Genomic DNA, 20,934 nt, shown 5'->3' with positions numbered 1-20,934 from the left:
AGGGATCGAACCTGGGTCCCCTGCACTGGGAGCGCTGAGCCTTATCCACCACGCCACCAGGGAAGTCCTGTTACTGCTCTTTTTTTAATGGGAAAACCTTTCACACTCATTACAGTTTTTTTTTTTTTTGGTGGTGGGGAGGGAGAGTGGGAGTGCAGTAATCTAGCAAGATTTTCTATCTTGTATTAAGTCAGTATGAGGACAGTTCATACTGGAATCATGATCTTCTTCAGAGAGGAACCAACAAGGAGCTGAATACTCACTTCTACACTGGCGTAATCGCACATGGAACACTTAAATGGCTTCTCATGGGTGTGTTTGTAACGACGATGCCGCACCAATTCTCCACTAGTCACAAAGGCCATGTCGCAGTCTGGGCACTTGTGAGGACGAGTACCTAGAGAAAGGAGGGTATAACAGAAAGACAAGATCAAGGGCACAGTTAATTACAGAGTTCAATGTGTGACACAACTGCTACATGAGGTTGGACCCTGGTCGTCTCATCAACCCTCCCTGAGAGTAGCTCCAAAAGCTATGGGTGAGCCCAGCTGACTTGACAACACTAACCCCAAAATATTAGAAACACATGCCAAACATTTAGTTTCTCTTAATTATCCATTTGAGTATGCTGCCTTTGAATACAAAATATTTTTTATCCCTATTTTGTGAATATTCTGGTCACTATGGATTAAAGGTTAATAGAAACACCATTCTGTTTCAACCCTTCTAAAAAATATACATCTTTAAACCTCAATTTTTATCAAGTACAGGCCACAGAATTAATAGTTATTTGACTCAAGATCCTTTTGCACATCAAATCTTACTGTTATTATGATTATACATATAGGGCCATTGGGCTGTCCATATTGACCCACTTTTTCTTTAAAAAAATACAAATATAATAACATGTTTTCTATATAAATTTGGTTTGATAAGGTATTCTAGAGATTTATCAAAGGCTTTATAAAGTAATATTGCCTTTTATGTTATGTGATTTAAACAGATCATTTTCAAACATCAATATCTAATATTCTGTGATCTGAAAGTCAAATCATGGAATATTTAAATATTTTTATGAACTAATAATATACCCTCTATATTTCTTGTTTTGTTTTTTCTTTCACTGAGATAATCTTACCGTTTTTAATATGTCTTCCCATAGTAGCCCCATAACATAACATTACTTTAGTAGATCTTCTCTAGCCACTTTATATTCTGAACACTGCACTGAAAATATCATGCCCAGGTAATAATGATAATGAGGAGATAAAGCTGACAGTAGAACACAGTGCTACCTTCATAGGTTATTATTTAGAAACTAGGGACTATCTGTAATTGTGGGCTGTGGGTAAGGGGTGAACAGCAAGGTAATCTCAAACATCAAAATCAAAGGAAGGCTACTTTTGAGAATGGAATTAAGAAGAGCCATAATGTAATGAATGGGTCCAGCCATCTGCAGAAATGATTCTCTCAGAGATTGAGAAAATACTGGAGAGGGAAATGTGATTGGATATGATAGTAACTAGAAAATTCCAAAGAATGTTCATTTGCTCAATTTGCTTCTTTAGTACCACTGAGGATTAAGAGTGAAGGATAGAGTTCTTATCTATGAAAAATGTATAGTCTGGTGGTACAAATAGGTTAAGTAAAACAACAACTAACAAGAGAAGGAAAGCAATATCCATTTCTATTAGGACGAGGTAAGTTGAAAACAAAGAATTTCCAATGTTTACCTAGTATTATTTAGGGGAGAGAAAGAGGCTTGCCTCTGGTAGACATAAGCATGGCAATTAGGAAAGAAGTGGACACTGCTGTGGGACAGAAGTTTTCATCGGGTTGACCCACACGACTGCCTATGTCCCTCTGTTCAAGGTCCATGGCTCACCAAGTCACCCTTCAATTGCTACAGCATCCTGACACAGGCAAGGGCGCCCCCTAGAATGCAATACGACTGCATCTAGAAAATAAAAAGGTATATTCCTCGGCATAAACTGATTTTCTGATATGAATCTGACTCTTGAGGGTTTGGTTAGTATGAATTAGTCCTGCCAAATCATTCCTGAATAACCAGACAGACTGAATTTCTTATTTTCAAAGCTGAGGACTAGACCATGACATGCAGTGCCCACATCAAGGCACTCCCGTTCTGGCAAGTCCTATAATGGGGCCAGCTGCTTTCATCTAGTCATATGCTCTTTCCCTAGGATTTCAAACTACCAAATAAAACATATTATTATCAAGTGTCTGGGTAGAAACTAGGTAGTTGGTGAAAAATGACCAAGTCACGTTAGCAAATATACTAATGCACAGCGTACTGCTCATTGGCCAATCCCTACTTGATCACATTCATCAGACAACCAGCACATCAAATAAAAAACAAGAATCATCATATAAAACGAGGTGGAGAATCTGGATAGAGGAAAGCTATTCTGCATGAAGAACTAGGTGAAAGAAGTCTGTATTAGCACTTGCAGCCAAATGCCAACACCGAAAGTATAAAGAGCCCAGAAGAGAGTCTAAAGAGAGCTTTAGCCCATAGTCTCTCCTCTTTAGTGACCCCAGAACCTGACCACAGCCAACATGAAGCTAATATTAGAGTATTAAGTATGTGTGAACCATGAATGAATAAATGTTTGAATTGCTGGAATGGTGACTTAAATTTTCCATTCTGGGATTATGAATTATCTTCTTTGAGGTAAAACAACCAGAAACCATAGTTTTTACAAAGATAGGATTTCACTTCTATTTCTAATGTTCTTCCTCATAGTGCCTGGCAATTATTGCCTGGGAATTTAGGGGGAGTTAGTTTTTGTCATTGTTGTTAAAACCTTAGCAACACAGTGGTGATACCTTTGGGAAATATTATAGGTTAACTACCAGAGAAAATCTTTTTCTGAATCACCATCCTTATAAAATTTAGATTATTTTCCACTAAACTTTCTTTACATTTGCCTATAACTAAGTCCATCTGCTTACAATAAATCAAGATCACAAAGAGGGTACCATAAGAAAGAACAAAAAAATCTTCCCACTCTTATTCCCACTGGAATCAGATGATATTTAAAAACCAAGTTTAAACCTTTGCTATGCTGTAGCCCCCAACATTCTTAACCAGCACCCACCTGTGTGTGTGTTAAGGTGATTCCTCAGAAGGGTGACTGTTCTGAATGCCCTGCCACAGAGATGGCACTTGTGTGGTCTCTCATCAGTGTGACTTTTCATGTGCCGATCCAAATTTGAACGCCGTGGACATGTGTAACTGCAAAGCTCACACTGGAATGTCTTCTTTACACCTACGTGCAAAATAAAACACTTACTTGTTGCAGGGTTTCAAAGTGTTAAGATTAATCCTAATCTTAAACTTCCACAAATATATTTCATTAGCCTTTTATAACTAAAGCCAACTAAGTCACACTGAGTTATAATTATCTCATGCCACTAATAGATTTACTTCTTTCTCTTCAGGACTTAAAAAGTACTCAATCTGGAAAAACTTCTTTTAGACTGGCTTAAAAAGACTGGTGCCCACATCACAATCTTTAAAATAAATCCATTTAATGTAAAATAACCTGCATAGACACTGTGTTATGTGCTTTATCCCAAAAAGGTTTTATGAGAGTATAATGGATAAACTCATTTTACCTTTCTTTTTAATTTTTGTTGGTTTTGGAGGCTTCATGTTACCAACCACTTTCTCTGCGTTAACCTCTGACAGCAGACCCTCCTGCTGCTCTTCCTCAAAATCGTACACAGACACATCCACATCTTTGCCCTCCTCCGTGTAACGCAGTTTGCTCTTTTTGGTTTTCTTTGTTTTTTTGGCGGGTGGTTGATAGTCTGGGTCTTTTTGCCAACTAGGATCTTCCTGAGGTGGAAGTTCCCCTTGCTCTAGCGTCTCCACCTCTCCATTGGCCCCCACTTTTACCACTTGAAACCCTTCAGGCAAAGGTAAGGTGTGACATATCATGGGTTCACTTTCTGCAAGGCCCTCTTTAGACACTTCATTCTCATAAGCCCCCTGAAGTTCTTCTACTGAAGTGGTAGCAACAGGTACAGTCACGGGAACGGGTACTTGCACAAGCTGAAGCTCTCCTATGTTTATAGGCTGTTCCTCCATATTTACAACCTGCAAGGTTATAATCTGGGTATCGTCTACAGCAGCCTCTGCTTCTGGAGCAACTGCACCCTCCATTACTTCAGTCTTCATCTGAAGAAGGGTAGGATCCAGCTGTTCCATCATTACCATCTGTACACTGCTATTGACATCCTGGACCACCTCACCCCCATCAGTCTGGTTCTGGGGTAGGTGGCAAGCGTCCTCTTCTTGGCCCCCTTCCCGGCGTCTCTGGTAAGTCTTTCTTTCCTTTCCTTTAATGAAAGTTTCAGACTCTTCCACAATGGATTCAACCGCCTCACCTTCCATTTCCCCTTCCTTTATTAAGGGAGAACACAGATTATTATATAAAATAAAATTTGTCTAATTGAAAACATGTACATTTTAAACAAAAAAGACCCCTGATGAATGAATTAGGCACCAGTGGTTGTTAATATTACAAAAAGACACAACAGATATTATTTACCTCCTGATGGAAGAATGGAATACCACCTATGAAGCAGTCTTGTCAAACAAAACAAAAAAATCTGAAACGAATCAAGCCTCTAGATCCAACTACCAATTAACAGGAAACTGGTGACAGATGATATTAAATTACACTACAGGGATGAAATTCATGAAATTCAGACTGAAGGAAACTGCAGGAATAACTACCCAGTTTCTTCTGCAAATAAATCACCAGGAGAAAAAAAAAAGGGAAGGGTAGAGGGAGAACCTACAGATCAGTGGTTCTCAACCTGGGGTGACTATGCCTCCAAGAGACATCTGGCAAGGCCTGGACACGTTTCTGGTTGTCACTACTGCGGCAGGTGTGCTACCAGTATCTTGTAGATGCTCTGGCAGAGGCCAGAGATGTTACTAAACATCCTGCTATGCACAGGTCAGTCCTCCACAAAAAAGAATTATTGGTCCCCAAATGTCAATAGTGCAGAGGTTGAGACACTCTGATACAGACAAAAGAGGCCTAAGAGATACAGCAATCACAGTGTATGGATCTTGTCTGGATTCTGATTCAAACCAACAAATGGTTTTAAAAAATGCCACGAGGACTTCCCTGGTGGCACAGTGCATAAGAATCCACCTGCCAATGCAGGGGACACAGGTTTGATCCCTGGTCTGGGAAGATCCCACATGCCGCGGAGCAACTAAGCCCGTGCACCACAACTACTGAGCCTGTGCTCTAGAGCCCGCGTGCCACAGCTACTGAAGCCCATGCGCTTAGAGCCATAACAAAAGCCACCGCAAGGAGAAGCCTGCGCACCACAACGAAGAGTAGCCCCCGCTCACCACAACTAGAGAAAGCTCACACGCAGCCACACAGCCAAAAAAAGATCCAACACAGCCAAAAATAAATACAATTAAATCTTTTTTTTTTTTTTTTTAAAAAGGGACTTCCCTGGTGGCACAGTGGTTAAGAGTCCGCCTGCCAATGCAGGGGACACGGGTTCAAGCCCTGGTCCGGGAAGATCCCACATGCAACGGAGCAACTAAGCCCGTGCGCCACAACTACTGAGCCTACGCTCTAGAGCCTGCGCTCCGCAACAAGAAGCCCGCGCACCACAACAAAGAGTAGCCCCCGCTCGTAGCAACGAAGACCCAACGCGGCCAAAAATAAAGAAATAAATTTATTAAAAAAAAAAAAAAAGCCACAAGACAATGAGATTCAACTCTGACTGGATATTTGATATTAAAGAGTTATTCACAAAACTGGTTTAAATCTTACACATTTCTTATATCTGGCAGAGGACCTCACTGTTTTTAGCTAAATTCTCCCTTAGAAAACAAGCCACCAGAGTTTTTTTTGGAGTCAAAATCAGAACTTGGATCCAGACTCCAATGGTCCTGCTTGTAGCTACACACACCGCTACCTCCTGTCTCACACCATCAACTTGACATTCATGTATCTCTCTTGTCTATAAGACCATGAGTTCCTTGAGGACAGAGACCATGAAAACAAGTAGTTTTTACTCTTGAGCACTATGCCCAGGTTGGTAAGAACACAATAAATGCTAACTGAATATATAATAGAAAACAGGAAAAAAAAAATCAGTTTTTTTCTGATTCACAGTTTCTGGCTCTTATGTCTTGTGAGTGCTGAGAGTACCCAGATACCTAAGAATAAAATGAGTTTGATCAATTATTTAATTCATATCAACAATCTGACTTAACAAAACTGACAAATATATAAAAGGTTAATTCAAAATTAAAATTTAAAGTGTTTTGTATTCTTGCCCTCGTCTCAAACAAAGCTTTTGCTACTTCTATTAGAGACACGTTTCTTCAATTCAGGTACCTTAACACTATCCATACTAGCAGTCAGAGAAGGCTCCCTAAGTCAGGACCACCTGTAAAGCAGTACAAAGACTAAGACTATGCAGGCCTGGTCCTGCATTCTAGGAGTTACTGTCTAACAAAAAAGACAGAATAGGTACAATAGCTCAAGGCAAAAGTGGTAGGTTTGGAGAACCCTACATAACCAGGTGTGAGATCAAGATGGGCAGGATATTTAAAGACAGCATGGTGTATGTGCACACACACAAATTTTGCAGGGGAGGGGGTCCCTACGTAGAAAAAATATATGACGGAATTGGTTATGAGAAAGAATAAAAGAGTTAAAGAATAAAAGATTTAAAAAGCACAGGAGAGAGGAAAGGGTATAAAGAGATAGGAGAAAGATGTACTGGTTGTGACCATAGATTGGACAGTCTTGAATGACAAAATATTAAGACTATACTCGGGCTTCCCTGGTGGCGCAGTGGTTGAGAATCTGCCTGCCAACGCAGGGGACACGGGTTCGAGCCCTGGTCCGGGAGGATCCCACATGCTGCGGAGCAACTGGGCCTGTGAGCCACAACTACTGAGCCTGCGCGTCTGGAGCCTGCTCTCCGCAACAAGAGAGGCCGCAATAGTGAGAGGCCCACGCACCGCGATGAAGAGTGGCCCCCGCTTGCCACAACTAGAGAAAGCCCTCGCATAGAAACGAAGACCCAACACAGCCAAAAATAAATAAATTAATTAAGTTGAAGCAGCCCAGAGACATAATCACCACTTTAAAAAAAAAAAAAAAAAAAAAAAGACTATACTCATTTGGTTGTCAATGGGAAATCATATATGCTTTCTTTCTTTCCTTTTTTAAATTTTATTTATTTTATTTTTGGCCACACTGGGTCTTTGTTGCTGCGTGTGGGCTTTTCTCTAGTTGCAGCGAGTGGAGGATACTCTTCATTGCGGTGCACGGGCTTCTCATTGCAGTGGCTTCTCTTGTTGCAGAGCATGGGCTCTAGGCATGCTGGCTTCAGTAGTTGTGGCGCACGGGCTTAGTTGCTCTGCGGCATGTGGGATCTTCCCGGACCAGGGCTCGAACCCATGTCGCCTGCACTGGCAGGGGGATTCTCAACCACTGTGCCACCAGGGAAGTCCCACATATGCTTTCTGAGCAGGGGAAATTAAGATTTACTTGGTTCATAAAGAAAAGTGCTTGATTTCTTCAACAAAGTGTATCCGTATTTTTGCAAAAGGGAAAGATGCATGATACATATAACGCCCTCTGGCTTTCAAGGCCCCTCAGTATCTGATCCCAGATAACCTATTCAGATTCATGACTTGTTGGTCTTTAGCCATTACTTTTCCCTGAATGTGTCTGCTGATAAAACAACCACACTATTATGCACTTAAAATTTTTCTCAGAATGATCCATTTCCCCAGTTGGCTTGTTAAAGCTCTTTGAGGGCAAAAGCCAGGCTTGAAGCAACCTACATATTTGGACAGATTCAGCAAACCTCACCATCTGCATGGAACAAAAACCAAGGCTAATGGAAAACCTTGTGGGTTGTTGCGTTGTCCTGATTTGTTCTGCCATTACCTGCTTTCATTAGTCCCTTATTCTCAACAACCAAGAGTATACTATTGATACAATGCTCAAGGCAAAGATCTCTTACTATCTGTTCCATTAACAGTGAGGACAAATATAACAAAATGCTACCGCAGAACATGAGGGTCAAGGGACATTTGTGAAGTGCTTTATAATTTGCCTGTAAATAAAAAATGTCTGAGCATCAATGTGCTAGCATTTTTATAAGATCTTATTTATATTTCTGATCACGAAAGACTACTTGAGCCATGATCATAACTATAATTACTTTTATATAACCAATACTGTTCAGATGGGTTATTCTCAAGACAGGAATGTTCTATACTGGCACTATCCAATAGAAATATAATGGAAGCCACAAAAGTGAGCCACATATGTACCATTAAAAAATTTCCAGGGACTTCCCTGGTAGCACAGTGGTTAAGAATCCGCCTGCCAATGCAGGGGACACGCGTTTGATCCCTGGTCCGGGAAGATCCCACATGCTGTGGAGCAACTAAGCCCGTGCACCACAACTACTGAGCCTGCGAGCCACAACTACTGAGCCCGCGTGCCACAACTACTGAAGCCCACGCGCCTAGAGCCCGCGCTCTGCAACAAGAGAAACCACTGCAATGAGAAGCCCACGCACCACAATGGAGAGTAGCCCCTGCTCGCCACAACTAGAGAAAGCCTGTAAGCAGCAACAAAGACCCAACACAGCCAAAAATAAAGACAAATTTAAAAAAATAAATAAATAAAAATAAAAATTTCCAGTAGCCATGTTTAAAAAGTAAAGAAACAGGTGAAATTAACTTTAGCAATCTATTTTATTTAACCCAATATGTCCAAAATATTATCATTTCAAGATGAAATCAATATAAAAAATTGAGATATTGTATATTCTTTCTTCATAAGCCTCTGAAATCTGGTATATATTTTATAGTACACCTAAATCTGAACTAGTCACACTGTAAGTTCTCAACAGCCACATGTGGTTAAGGGCTACAGTATTGGACACCACGGTTTATACCTCTGTTATTCAAAGTATGATCTGAGGACCAGCAGCATTGGCTTAACCTTGGAACTTGTTAGAAACACAGAACTTCAGGCTCCACCCTTGACCCACAGAATCAGAATTTGCAATTTAATAGATCCCTAAGTGGTGTCATATATTAAAGTTTGAGATGTACTACTTTATACCATTACTCTTCTCACATTTTTTTAAAAAGCATTTTCCAGGCCATGAAGGTCTCTGAAATTAGTACCCCAGCAAAGATGATAACTTCAATGTTGGAGTTAGGAACAGAGAAAAAGCCCCATCCACCTTGGAAACATTCTTGGAAAAGTATCAAAGGACAAATAACAAAAAATTCACAAGCTGGAAATGTTAATGCTAGCCCTGCCACAGAATCACTACATAATCCCAGGCTATTGAGATATCCTCAATAATAAAACCGGTAGAGGGACCTCCCTGGTGGCGCAGTGGTTAAGAATCCGCCTTCCAATGCAGGGGATGTGGGTTCGATCCCTGGTCAGGGAACTAGATCCCACATGCATGCTGCAACTAAGAGTTCGCACGCCACAACTCAGGAGCCCGTGAGCCACAACTGAGGAGTCTGAGAGCCTCAACTAAGTAGCCCGCCTGCCAAAACTAAGACCTGGTGCAACCAAAATAAATTAAAAAAAAAAAAAAAAAAAAAAACAGTGGAGGAAAAACATTTAATCTCTGAGCTCTGTGAGATTTTGTAGCACACAACAATTTGAAGAACACAGAAAAATCCATGTTGTCTCTGCCATGAATTTGAGAACTTAAAATATTAGAAATTGCTTTTAATAACCAAGTACAACCTAAAAGAGGTTACAGAATTATAAACCAGGTGAAAAAGAATTGGTACAAAGGAGTACAAATTGAAACCAACTGTGCTGCCAGGGAGTTGAGCTGACAAGAGTGTTCTCTCACTGTGAAAAAACACATGGCATAAGGTCCATGAACATCAGCATCTGTTCAGGGTCTTAAAGCAGTAGGTTCTATTTTCACAAAGAAAAATCAGACACAAAGTAGCAAGCCACCAGCCTGACCCACACACTGCTTGGAAATCCCTGCCAGCAGTGCATCCCTTCCAGCAGTGGATCCTTCTACTTAACTTCCTCCAAGGAAAAGGAGTCTATGAATCAGTAACAAACTTAATAGCCTGGACCAGGTCGCTATCCTCACTCCCTGGGGCCTGTACTCTCCTAGCTGTGTCACCCCATTAGCGGTTCTGATCCATCCCTTTCCTCCCTCTATGGACTCAGCTGTGTGTCCTGCTTTCCACTCAGTTTCTCTTGAGTCTCTCATGTTCTCTGCCTCTCTCCTTGCTCGAGTCAGGCATGCTTTCTAGGTTTTGTCAAATCTTTTTGTGGACCAACGCCATTAAAAACGGGTTTTTACATTAACTTCTGGACACAACATTTTCAGATTATTAAAGCATACTAGCCTATTTATAGAAGTCTGAAAAATGAAGCACATATAAAATTTTTTTAAAAAGTTGTTCGCAATTCCTATACCTAGAGATAATCACCTAGTATACTTTGGTGCTGTTTTCTGAGTTTTTTTCCTCTTATGGATATGTATTTTTAAATATAGATGAGATCGTGTATATGGCTCTGCTCTTATCTTAAGAACCTGTCCTTGCCCTATCTAGCTCTCTGTGGTCCCTGTGCTTGGTCTACAAGCACCATTCACCAGGAACCACACCAGCCAACCCAAAGGCCTCCCCCACATCCTCAAACTCAGTTTCTTTGGCATATAACAGTATGAAACTCATACTCCTCCTTCATCAGCCTTTCTTCTCCCTTGGCTTCCCCTGTCTCTGACAGCTCCTCCACCAGCCGCTCTGAGCACATCCAGGCTCTGTTCCCTTCTCCGTACCCATTCCGTTCACTAGCCTTTTTACTTCAGCTGTCTCCACCCAAATCCACAAGCGCAATCCCCCAGTTTCACTGCCTAAAGGATCTCTCATGTGAGTGTTTGGCTGTCACCTTCAACTCAATGGCATTGGATAAGGAATAAAGAAACCTGGGGAATTTCCTGGCGGTCCAGTGGTTAGGACTCAGCGCTTTCACTGCTGTGGCCTGGATTCCATTCCTGGTGGGGCAACTAAAATCCCGCAAGCTGTGAGGTGCAGCTTAAAAAAAAAAAAAGAAAAGAAAGAAACCTAGATTCTAATCCTTAATCCAACCAAATGAGCCTGGCACATGGGTTAGTCCTCTGGGCTGCAGTAGCACACAAAAAATGGAACTCTGAAGACCAGATCCTTCCTGTATTCTCTACCATCTTGGTGAAAAACTGAAGCTTAGGAACACTTTTTAAAAAATCATTCTATCAACTTATGGGTAGAAGATGGGGCAGGAGGAGGTTCCCTCAGACTGAGGCAGAGTGAAACTGGCACATGGGGGTGAGGGAGCTGGAAGAGAGGAAACTGGTATTTGAGCACCACCCTGCCCTTGCTCACCACTATTCTCTCACTGTGAAAAAAACACATGCTGACTGGTTGAGTGGGAGGATACCAAGGCCCCCGAGGTCAAGGCCCCTGAGGTCTGCCTATGCTCCTACACTACCAGCCTGGCCTGAATCCTAGGGGAACCTGCTGGATCAGCCCTCCCCCTCTTGCCTGTCAGCTCTATATTGCTCAGATCTTTTTATCTTAAAACTCCCCTTAACCCCTCTTGACAATTTAGCATCTGCCATCTCCGTATTCCCCCACACTCAACCTCACACCAGCTGTCTCTAAACCTTGACTTCTCTTCCATGCCTCAGTTCACCAGTCTGGTTTCTGTTCCCCAATACTCTACTGAACTGCTCTGAAGCCAGCAATGGCCCTTAACTGGTAAATCCAAAGGAGACTTTTCTGTCCTTATCTGACTTGACCTCTCTGTGGAATTCAGCATCCTATTCTAGGCTTTATCCCAGAATTATGCCAGACCATCAGAAAGCTGGGTATACTTGGGTCACATGGTCTTATCCCCTACAGAACTTGCTTTCACCAAATTTTGTTTTAGCATTATGCCCTTGGCTTACACTAAAGTATACATGGGAGAAATTTCATTTGGAGTTACATGCTTAGAAAAGCTTTGCTTCAACTAAGGAATTTTTTTCTTTCATTGTGAGACCTATGTAACAGGATCATGTTACCATTACTTTAGCTGGCCACACCCTAATAAATCTTTTTCCTCTCAAACTATGTAGTAACCTTTTATTCTAATTTGTATTTTCTGGGGTTTTGACTTTATATCATTTACCATTTGTATTTTCTATACATTTCTTCAAATTCTTTGTGGAACAAGATGAGCTATAAATAAACTTGAAATTGTATACACATATATATTTAATAGAAAATACAGAAAAACATAGAAATACAAAGTTGTAACAATCTTTAACATAACCTCAATTCAAAATTTGAAGACCTATTTGAAGATCACAAAACTCTTCCAGGAGGCATAAAAGACCTCACTAAATAGGGACACTACTATCTATATCCATGATCAGAAAGGCCAAACATTGTAAAGATGTTAATTATTTCTAGTTCATTTAATCTTCAAAATCTCTGAAAAATAAACAAGATATTGAGGATAGCAATAACATTTCTGAAAAATGAACACTACTTTTTTTTTTTTCTGGCCGCACTGGGTCTTCGTTGCTGTGTGCTGGCTTTCTCTAGTTGCAGCGAGCTGGGGCTACTCTTCGTTGCGGTGCGCGGGATTCTCATTGCGGTGGCTTCTCTTGCTGTGGGGCACGGGCCTAGTTGCTCCATGGCATGTGGGATCTTCCTGGACCAGGGCTCGAACCAGCGCTGCCTGCATTGGCAGGCGGATTCTTTAACCACTGCACCAAGGAAGTCCCCAGAAGGCCATTTTTTATTTCCAAATATTAACATAGTATAAAGCCACAATAAGTAATACAGTATAGTACTGTCACTATCACAGCCAGCCAATGTAAACAGAGAATCCAGAAAAAACTCCTAGCATATAAAAAGTTGTCAGTTTAAAATTAGTGGGGGAGGTCTTCCCTGGTGGCACAGTGGTTAAGAATCCACCTGCCAATGCAGGGGATACGGGTTCGAGCCCTGGCCCGGGAAGATCCCACATGCCGCGGAGCAACTAAGCCTGTGCGCCGCAACTACTGAGCCTGTGCTCAAGAGCCCACAAGCCACAACTACTGAGCCCGTATGCCACAATTACTGAAGCCCGCGTGCCTGGAGTCCGTGCTCCACAAGAGAAGCCACGACAATGAGAAGCCCGCACACTGCAACGAAGAGAGTAGCCCCACTCACCGCAACTAGAGAAAGCCCATGCACAGCAACAACGACCCAACACAGCCAAAAATAAAAAAAACAAAACAAATAAATAAATAAATAAATTTTTAAAAAACAACAACAACAACAAAATAAAATTAGTGGGGGAAAGAGGATTATTTGATAAAAGGTACCAGAAAGCGCTTCCCTGGTGGCGCAGTGGTTGAGAGTCTGCCTGCTAATGCGGGGGACACGGGTTCAAGCCCTGGTCTGGGAAGATCCCACATGCCGCGGAGCGACTAGGCCCGTGAGCCACAGTTGCTGAGCCTGCACGTCTGGAGCCTGTGCTCCGCAACAAGAGAGGCTGTGATGGTGAGAGGCCCGCGCACCGCGATGAAGAGTGGCCCCCGCTTGCCACAACTAGAGAAAGCCCTCGCACAGAAACGAAGACCCAACACAGCCATAAATTAAAAAAAAAAAAAAAAAAAAAGGTACCAGAAAAACTATAAATACTTGGAACACAATGAGTTATAGCTTTAATCCATCTGGAATATATTCTGTTGTCAGAGATAAGGAGAGACGTTAACAAAAACACAAAAAAGACATGGGAGTTCCCAGGCGGTCCAGTGGTTAGGACTCCGCGCTGCCACTGCCAAGGGCCCAGGTTCAATCTCTGGTCAGGGAACTGGGATCCCACGAGCCACACGGCCACACACACACACAAAAAGACAAATCCAAACACCAAACTTGAAATAAGATATACGTGAGTGACCTTCTGATCTCAGAATAAGGAAGGCTTTGTGTTTAGATTTCTAAGTAATAGAAGAGCCTAGAGGAAACTGTTGAAATTTTGACCACCTTAAAGTAAAAATAAATAAATTTTTTTGTAAAAACAAAAACATGTTGAATAAAATGGCCAACAAGAAAATATATTTGCAGCATATTATGACAAAGGATTAATACTAATATCTTTATTATGTAAGTAATTGTAAATTTAAAAAAAAAAATTCTTTTATTTTCAGCTGCATTGGTTCTTCATTGCTGCACACGGGCTTTTCCTCTAGTTGAGGCGAGCGGGGACTACTCTTTGTTGCGGTGCGCGGGCTTCTCATTGCAGTGGCTTCTCCTGCTGCAGAGCACCGGCTCTAGGCGTGCGGGTTTCAGTAGTTGTGGTGCCTGGGCTCAGTAGTTGTGGCTCGAGGGTTCTGGAGCGCAGGCTCAGTAGTTGTGGCACACGGGCTTAGCTGCTCCGCGGCATGTGGGATCTTCCTGGACCAGGGCTTGAACCCATGTCCCCCGTATTGGCAGGCGGATTCTTAACCACTGTGCCACCAGGGAAGTCCCCAGTAATTGTAAATTTTATAAGAAAAAGACAAATACCAAAAGAGAAAGCTGGGAAAAGGACACAAGTAGATCATTCAAAGAAATACAAATGGCAGATGAATAAGAAAAAAAAAAAAAAAACAACCAAATCGCCTAAACATTAAGAGGAATACAAATTAAAATAATGTGACAGCATTTTACCTCTATTAAACTGTTAAGGCTGTTTTAAAGGATAACTCCCAATGTTGGTCAAGGTGCAGTGAAATGAGCGAGGTAACTCACAGATACAGAGAACAATCTAGTGGTTGCCAGAGAGGAGGTGAGTTGGGGGGGATGGGCAAAAAAGGTGAAGGGGACTAGAGGTACAAACTACCAGTTATAAAATAAATATTATAAAATAAATGTTACAGAGAATAAAAAATATTAACTTTGTATGGTGTGCAATCTAAAAAAATATCGAATCACTATGTTGCACACCTGAAACTAATATAATGTTGTAGGTAAACTATACTTCAATGAAAAAATCCAAAAAAAACGGCAAGGTAACTGGTGATATGAATCAAGAATTTTTAAAATATTCAAATTACTGTGATCCAATAATTCCACTTCAGACTTTATGCCCAGAAATAATCAGAGGACTTCCCTGGTGGCTCAGTGGCTAAGAATCCGCCTGCCAATGCAAGAGACACGGGTTCAAGCCCTGGCCGGGAAGATCCCACATGTCACGGATCAAGTAAGTCCATGTGCCACAACTACTGAGCCTGCGCTCTTAAAGCCCACGAGCTACAACTACTGAGCCCGCGTGCCACAACTACTGAAGCCCGCATGCTTAGAGCCCGTGCTCCGCAACAAGAGAAGCCACTGCAATGAGAAGTTCGCTCACCACAACTAGAGAAAGCCCGTGCGCAGCAACGAAGAGCCAACACAGCCAAAACTAAATATTAAAAAAATAAATAAATTAAAAAAATAATAATCAGAGATGAACACGAAGATTATAAGGACATTATTAATCAGAGTGAATAATTATAAACAACCTAAAAGTACAACCACAGGGGAATAGTTAAATTTGGTAAATGATGATACATCCACGAAACAGAATATTATGCAGATATTAAAAATCATGTTTTAATATAATCCTTATATGAAGAAAATGCTTGTTTCATAGCTAAAAAAAAGGGGGTGGGCAAGAGGAGAAACAGAATGGAATAGTCATTAAGAGCTTAGGCTTTCCAACCAGAGACCTGCATTCCAATTCTGGTTCTTCTACTTACTAGCAGTGTGGCCTGGAGTGAGACATGCTACCCTTCTGTGCCTCAGTACCCTTTCCTACAAAACAAAGATAATAACCGTATCCATTTCACTGGCTGTCATAAAGATTAAATAAAACAATGCAGGCAGAGCCTGGCTACTGTGCTCCTCTGTATCCTTATAGGTCACCCCAGAAGGCAATGAACACATGTTAGCTTAACATATGACCTTTCTGTTTCTTAGAATTCTAATCACAAACCTTGGATAAATTTTCCCCACAAAAATGACTTCTCTGTAAACTACCAATTATCTGCAGAATGAAGGTAGCAACCAGTTGACAGAATCTGGTAACTGATCAAATCCAGGAATGAAAGAGAAAAAGAGCCAAAAAGGAACAAAACAGCCTCCCAGGCTGGTCTATCTTACTATAGTAAGTCTGTCCAGCATACTGCTGCCAGACTAAATCTTCCTGAAATGCGGCAGAAAAACTCATGAGGATTGAGGGTTACTCAATCAACTCCGAACTCTTTGGCTTCGATCCCAGAGTTCTGTATGACTTGTTACCATCCTTTCGACCCATCCAACCTCACCTTTGGGGTATCTCCCGCACAAGAGCCTACTGTCTTGTCCCCGCCAGGTCAAGTTATCCCCTACTCAAAGTCTTCTCAACCTTGACCAGTGCAGACTGAACTGTAATTTATTTGTTTCATTTTTGTTATTTTGTTTGTCTGTAATATACTGTTCTATGTATCTGTCTTTTCCCCTAATAGACTATTAGCTCGTTAAGGGCAGGAACTATGCCTTTTACTTCTGAATACTCTACAGCAATGAACACAAAAACAGTGTTAGGTAAGCAGCAGACATTCAATACTGGTGTCACTGTCATATGAAACATGTATAAATGGTTCCTGCACATGACAAAAGCAGGAAGAGAACATGGAAAAACAAAACCTTGTTTGTATGCTACGTGGAAGCTTAACTATATGAATTTATATCCTTTATTGCTATGTTTGTATCATTTCTCAAATAGAAAATAATAAGTCTTAACAACACAAGTATAGGTTTAAGATTTTAAAAATCCTGCCACAAAAATAAAAGCTAATTGTGAATACACTAATTTTTGAAGATGTTAAGACTTAGTAATTTATCACCTGATTATGTGGCTAGATAGCAAATGTGTCAGGTTATTTCTCAAAGGAAAACAACCAAAATAACCTTTCATACTCACTAGTTCAGAGTTTAGTCATTTGGGGACACTGGTTATTATAAAATATATGTGTACTAAGAATAACACATGTGCATTGAGAATAAGACAGTAGAGAAGGACAATTTCCAGAAGTCTGCTTTATAAATAAAATCACCAAAACTTTTTGTTTAATACACTTTTTTTTTTTTTTTTTTGTGGCTGTGTTGGGTCTTCGTTTCTGTGCAAGGGCTTCCTCTAGTTGCGGCAAGCGGGGGCCACTCTTCATCGCGGTGCGCGGGCCTCTCACTATTGCGGCCTCCCTTGTTGCGGAGCACAGGCTCCAGATGCGCAGGCTCAGTAGTTGTGGCTCACGGGCTTAGTTGCTCCGTGGCATGTGGGATCTTCCCAGACCAGGGCTCGAACCCGTGTCCCCCGCATTAGCAGGCAGACTCTCAACCACTGCGCCACCAGGGAAGCCCTAATACATTATTGTTGTTCTCTACCGGGACAACAGATAGCTAAAACCCCAACTTATTTCCTGGAGCAGATCAGAAGACTGTCTACACTCTTGGCAAGAAACAGCAGCCCCAACTCCCCACTGAGATTCCATAAGCCACAGCAATTCTGAAATAGCCTAACATGGAGGTCACCTAACAACTTGCCTTCAGACTGCTCAATACAAAACATCAGACATCATTAGAAGGCAGAGAAGAGAGGAGACACCTTGTAGCTTTCTCTTTTCTACATCTTTAAATTAGAAGAATGTTTTTACCCAGGAGACTGAAAAACCTAGTCCAGTATTTTGACTGCAGAGGATGCTAAGTGCCATTAGGACAAGGGAAAAAAAAAGGAATTACAAATAAGTAACCAGTTTCTCCTGAGAATGAAAGGAAAAGCTGACTTTTATTAGATGCAGAACACTAGCCAAAAATAACAAAAATTATTTACCCTTTTGGAACAAAAGTTAGGTTTAAAAAGTCAAATAAAATAACCATTTTACTCTACTATTCCTGAAAATATATACATCATCATCTTATCTGAGAACTTAAGATAACTCAAAGCAAAGTATCATGCTGATTAATACTGAGTACCAGGAAAGTTGCAGACTACCGTAAAGAATGGAGAGGAGCTGAGTGGAAAGGATGACTCAGTCTGAGAAGCAGAAAAACATTAGCGAACATTTACTTCAGGGTGACTGGAAGCGGAAGCAGCCTTTATCTGAAGTAGCACTCACCTACTCAGTCACATGTACACCTTTCTCTTCCCTGTTGTGTGCCATTAACTTTAATAAGAACAGATGGGGCATTTGGGGGAGGGGGGAGAAGTAATTAAAAGGGAAATAAAATTGTATCTCTTTTAAGTAAAAGAGGTTAAGAGCACCCCAGTTTTTAACCCACCTTCTCCCCATTTGTTAATATTAAAAGGTGCAGTGAAAGCAAAACAATGATTCTAACAGCTACTTGAAAATATCTATTTATGGAGAGCTTTGAATCTAGGAAATAAGGAAATACATACATACTAATAAAATATTTGTAATTGCAACATTAATTCAACAATATGGTGAAACAACCATAGGAGGTGAAAGAGTTCTTTTGCTACAAAGAATAAGAAGTGCTAAACCAATAGTAATTCTTTTATCAAAAGGCACCTGATGCTGGGTACACAGAAATGAATTTCCCTTTTAATTACTTGGAAAAAAAAGTCCTAACTGCACAGGGCTTGGTTCTCAGACATCTCCTCAGCTGACAGGGAGACAAAGAGAACAAACAAGAGCTATATAGTGTGTGCTATAACAGAGGTTAACACATACTTCCCACCACCCTGGCAAAAAGGATAGCTTAAGCTGGTGAAGGAGGGCTTTAACGAGAGGAATTGCTAAAGGTGGATCTTAAAGGATAAAACAGACCTTGACAGGCGAACTACAGTAGAGAGGAACATTCTAGCAGAGGAAACAGTAAGTGGGAAAAACTTAAATATGTACGGAATTAGACAAACTTTGTGCAAAAAAAAATCAAGTGGAACTGTATTAAACCACCTCATTTATTATTGTGACCTGGTTTCAGAGGTCATGTTCTAGGCCCTCATTAAGGGTACCCTGTTTATTTCACTTATTGGACATTTATATGTGAAACAGAAGACAAAGCTTATCTGGCAGTCAGCATCCTAGTGCCACAGCATGGATCGGAGGCTGCCTCCCAGGCACGAGCTATCCCTCTCTGCTTTCTACACCCTGAATGACACTTTTCCTGGCATACAGCAACTTAATGCCTCATTTCTCCTTGTTCTCCCAAGGGTGACTATGTTAGAGACCACCAGGTCCCTCCTTGCCCTGCTCCAGGCCCATAATCCTGAAAGCAGCTCAGAGTTAAGACTGTCTTTAGAGTGCTCCTACAGTGTTTCACCACTGAGAACATGAGAAAGGTCGGGGATGTACAGCAAGTATCACCTTGAATAAATAACTATGTTATAAAAAGGAATAAATTACACACATACAGTGTAAAATATACAGTACATCTATGGATTGGGGGCAGGTTCTACCTGAGCAGTGGTTCCCAAACCTGGTTGGTGTCAAAATCACCTGGTGAGCTTTAAAATGCACAGATCCCAGAGATTCTGATTCAGTAGGTCTGGGGTGGGACAGCCCTTATTTCAAAAGGTCCCAAGGTAATTCTGATATAGAATGTCTGCTGACTATGGCTTTGAAGTGACTGACCTATTGATAGAACACAACAGTTATGCACCCTAAATGCAAGTCGACATAAATCAAAACCACTCAAATACCCGTAGTTTTCTACTATTAGAATTTTTGGTTCATTCTTTACAACAAAGAATCATTTCGTTTATTTATTTGGAATAATAAAAAAAAAAAAGCCTTATCTCAAAACTAATATGATTCCCATATAAGCAAATGTATGACTCAAGAAGGAAGTTCTGGGCTTCCCTGGTGGCGCAGTGGTTGAGAGTCTGCCTGCCAATGCAGGGGACACGGGTTCGAGCCCTGGTCTGGGAAGATCCCACATGCCGCGAAGCAACTGGGCCCGTGAGCCACAACTACTGAGACTGCGCGTCTGGAGCCTGTGCTCCGCAACAAGAGAGGCCGCGACAGTGAGAGGCCCGCGCATCGCGATGAAGAGTGGCCCCCGCTTGCCGCAACTGGAGAAAGCCCTCGCACAGAAACGAAGACCCAACACAGCCAAAAATAATAAATAAATAAATAAATTAAAAAAAAAAAAAAACCAAACCAAAACAAAACAGCATTTAAAAAAAAAAAGAAGGAAGTTCTAAAATTTCACCTCTATTGTGGGTAGCATCAATATCAAAAGATCTCTCTAGATGGTATGGACAAGCTCAACATACAACAAAAGGAAAAAGGGGGAAAGAAAAAGAGAAATGGACACACATAATGGAGTGAATTCATGGTTTTACAGTGTGTGTCAGTGACCATGTGGCCACTGCTCCAGGGTCTCTATAACCCAGGACTCACTCCTGAAGGCTACTTTGTAGAAACAAGACCATTTTATTTGGTAAATGGGGTCTCCTATAAGGTCAAGGTTAAATCAGAAGTCAACAGCTTAAACAATGCCTGTACCAAAGGCATAGTAATAGCAATAATAAGTGGCAATATACTGCCTTTGAATAAAGATCAAGAAACACTTAATATGAAAAAAATACAGAGAGACATCCTTAGTGAGTAAATAGTACAGCATAAAATATGAATAATAGTTAAAGTGTTGTTTAACAGAACAAAGAAATCTGAAAAACAGAAAAAGGCTATACAAGCATAGGAACACAGAGAAGTTTAAACAATAAAAGAAACAAAATGCTACTTTGAACTAATGTTAGGTTATAAAAACAAGTAATCTGTCAACTTGGTTACTCCTGAGAAATATGGAAACAAATAGAGGAAAAAAAGAAATATAAAACGTAAAATAGATAG

General features: G+C 41.0%; 1 protein-coding gene across 3 annotated transcripts in view; it reads right to left on the bottom strand.

The window, feature by feature from the left end:
- Positions 1-20,934, bottom strand: part of CTCF (CCCTC-binding factor) — a 49,504-nt gene that overhangs the window by 15,565 nt on the left and 13,005 nt on the right. For all 3 annotated transcript variants that reach the window (XM_059905146.1, XM_059905144.1, XM_059905145.1), the window contains 3 exons: positions 3,643-4,432; positions 3,123-3,293; positions 264-397 (listed from right to left, as the gene is read on the bottom strand). In XM_059905146.1, coding sequence (XP_059761129.1) covers positions 264-397; positions 3,123-3,293; positions 3,643-4,423 — 1,086 coding nt within the window. In that variant the 5' untranslated portion in view covers positions 4,424-4,432. The remainder of the gene's footprint in view (positions 1-263; positions 398-3,122; positions 3,294-3,642; positions 4,433-20,934) is intronic.

Source organism: Balaenoptera ricei, chromosome 19 (genome assembly GCF_028023285.1).
Source record: "Balaenoptera ricei isolate mBalRic1 chromosome 19, mBalRic1.hap2, whole genome shotgun sequence".
NCBI classification, from domain to species: Eukaryota; Metazoa; Chordata; class Mammalia; order Artiodactyla; family Balaenopteridae; genus Balaenoptera; species Balaenoptera ricei.
The sequence above is the reverse complement of the archived record's forward strand: the minus strand, read 5'-3'. Positions and strand labels throughout refer to the sequence as shown.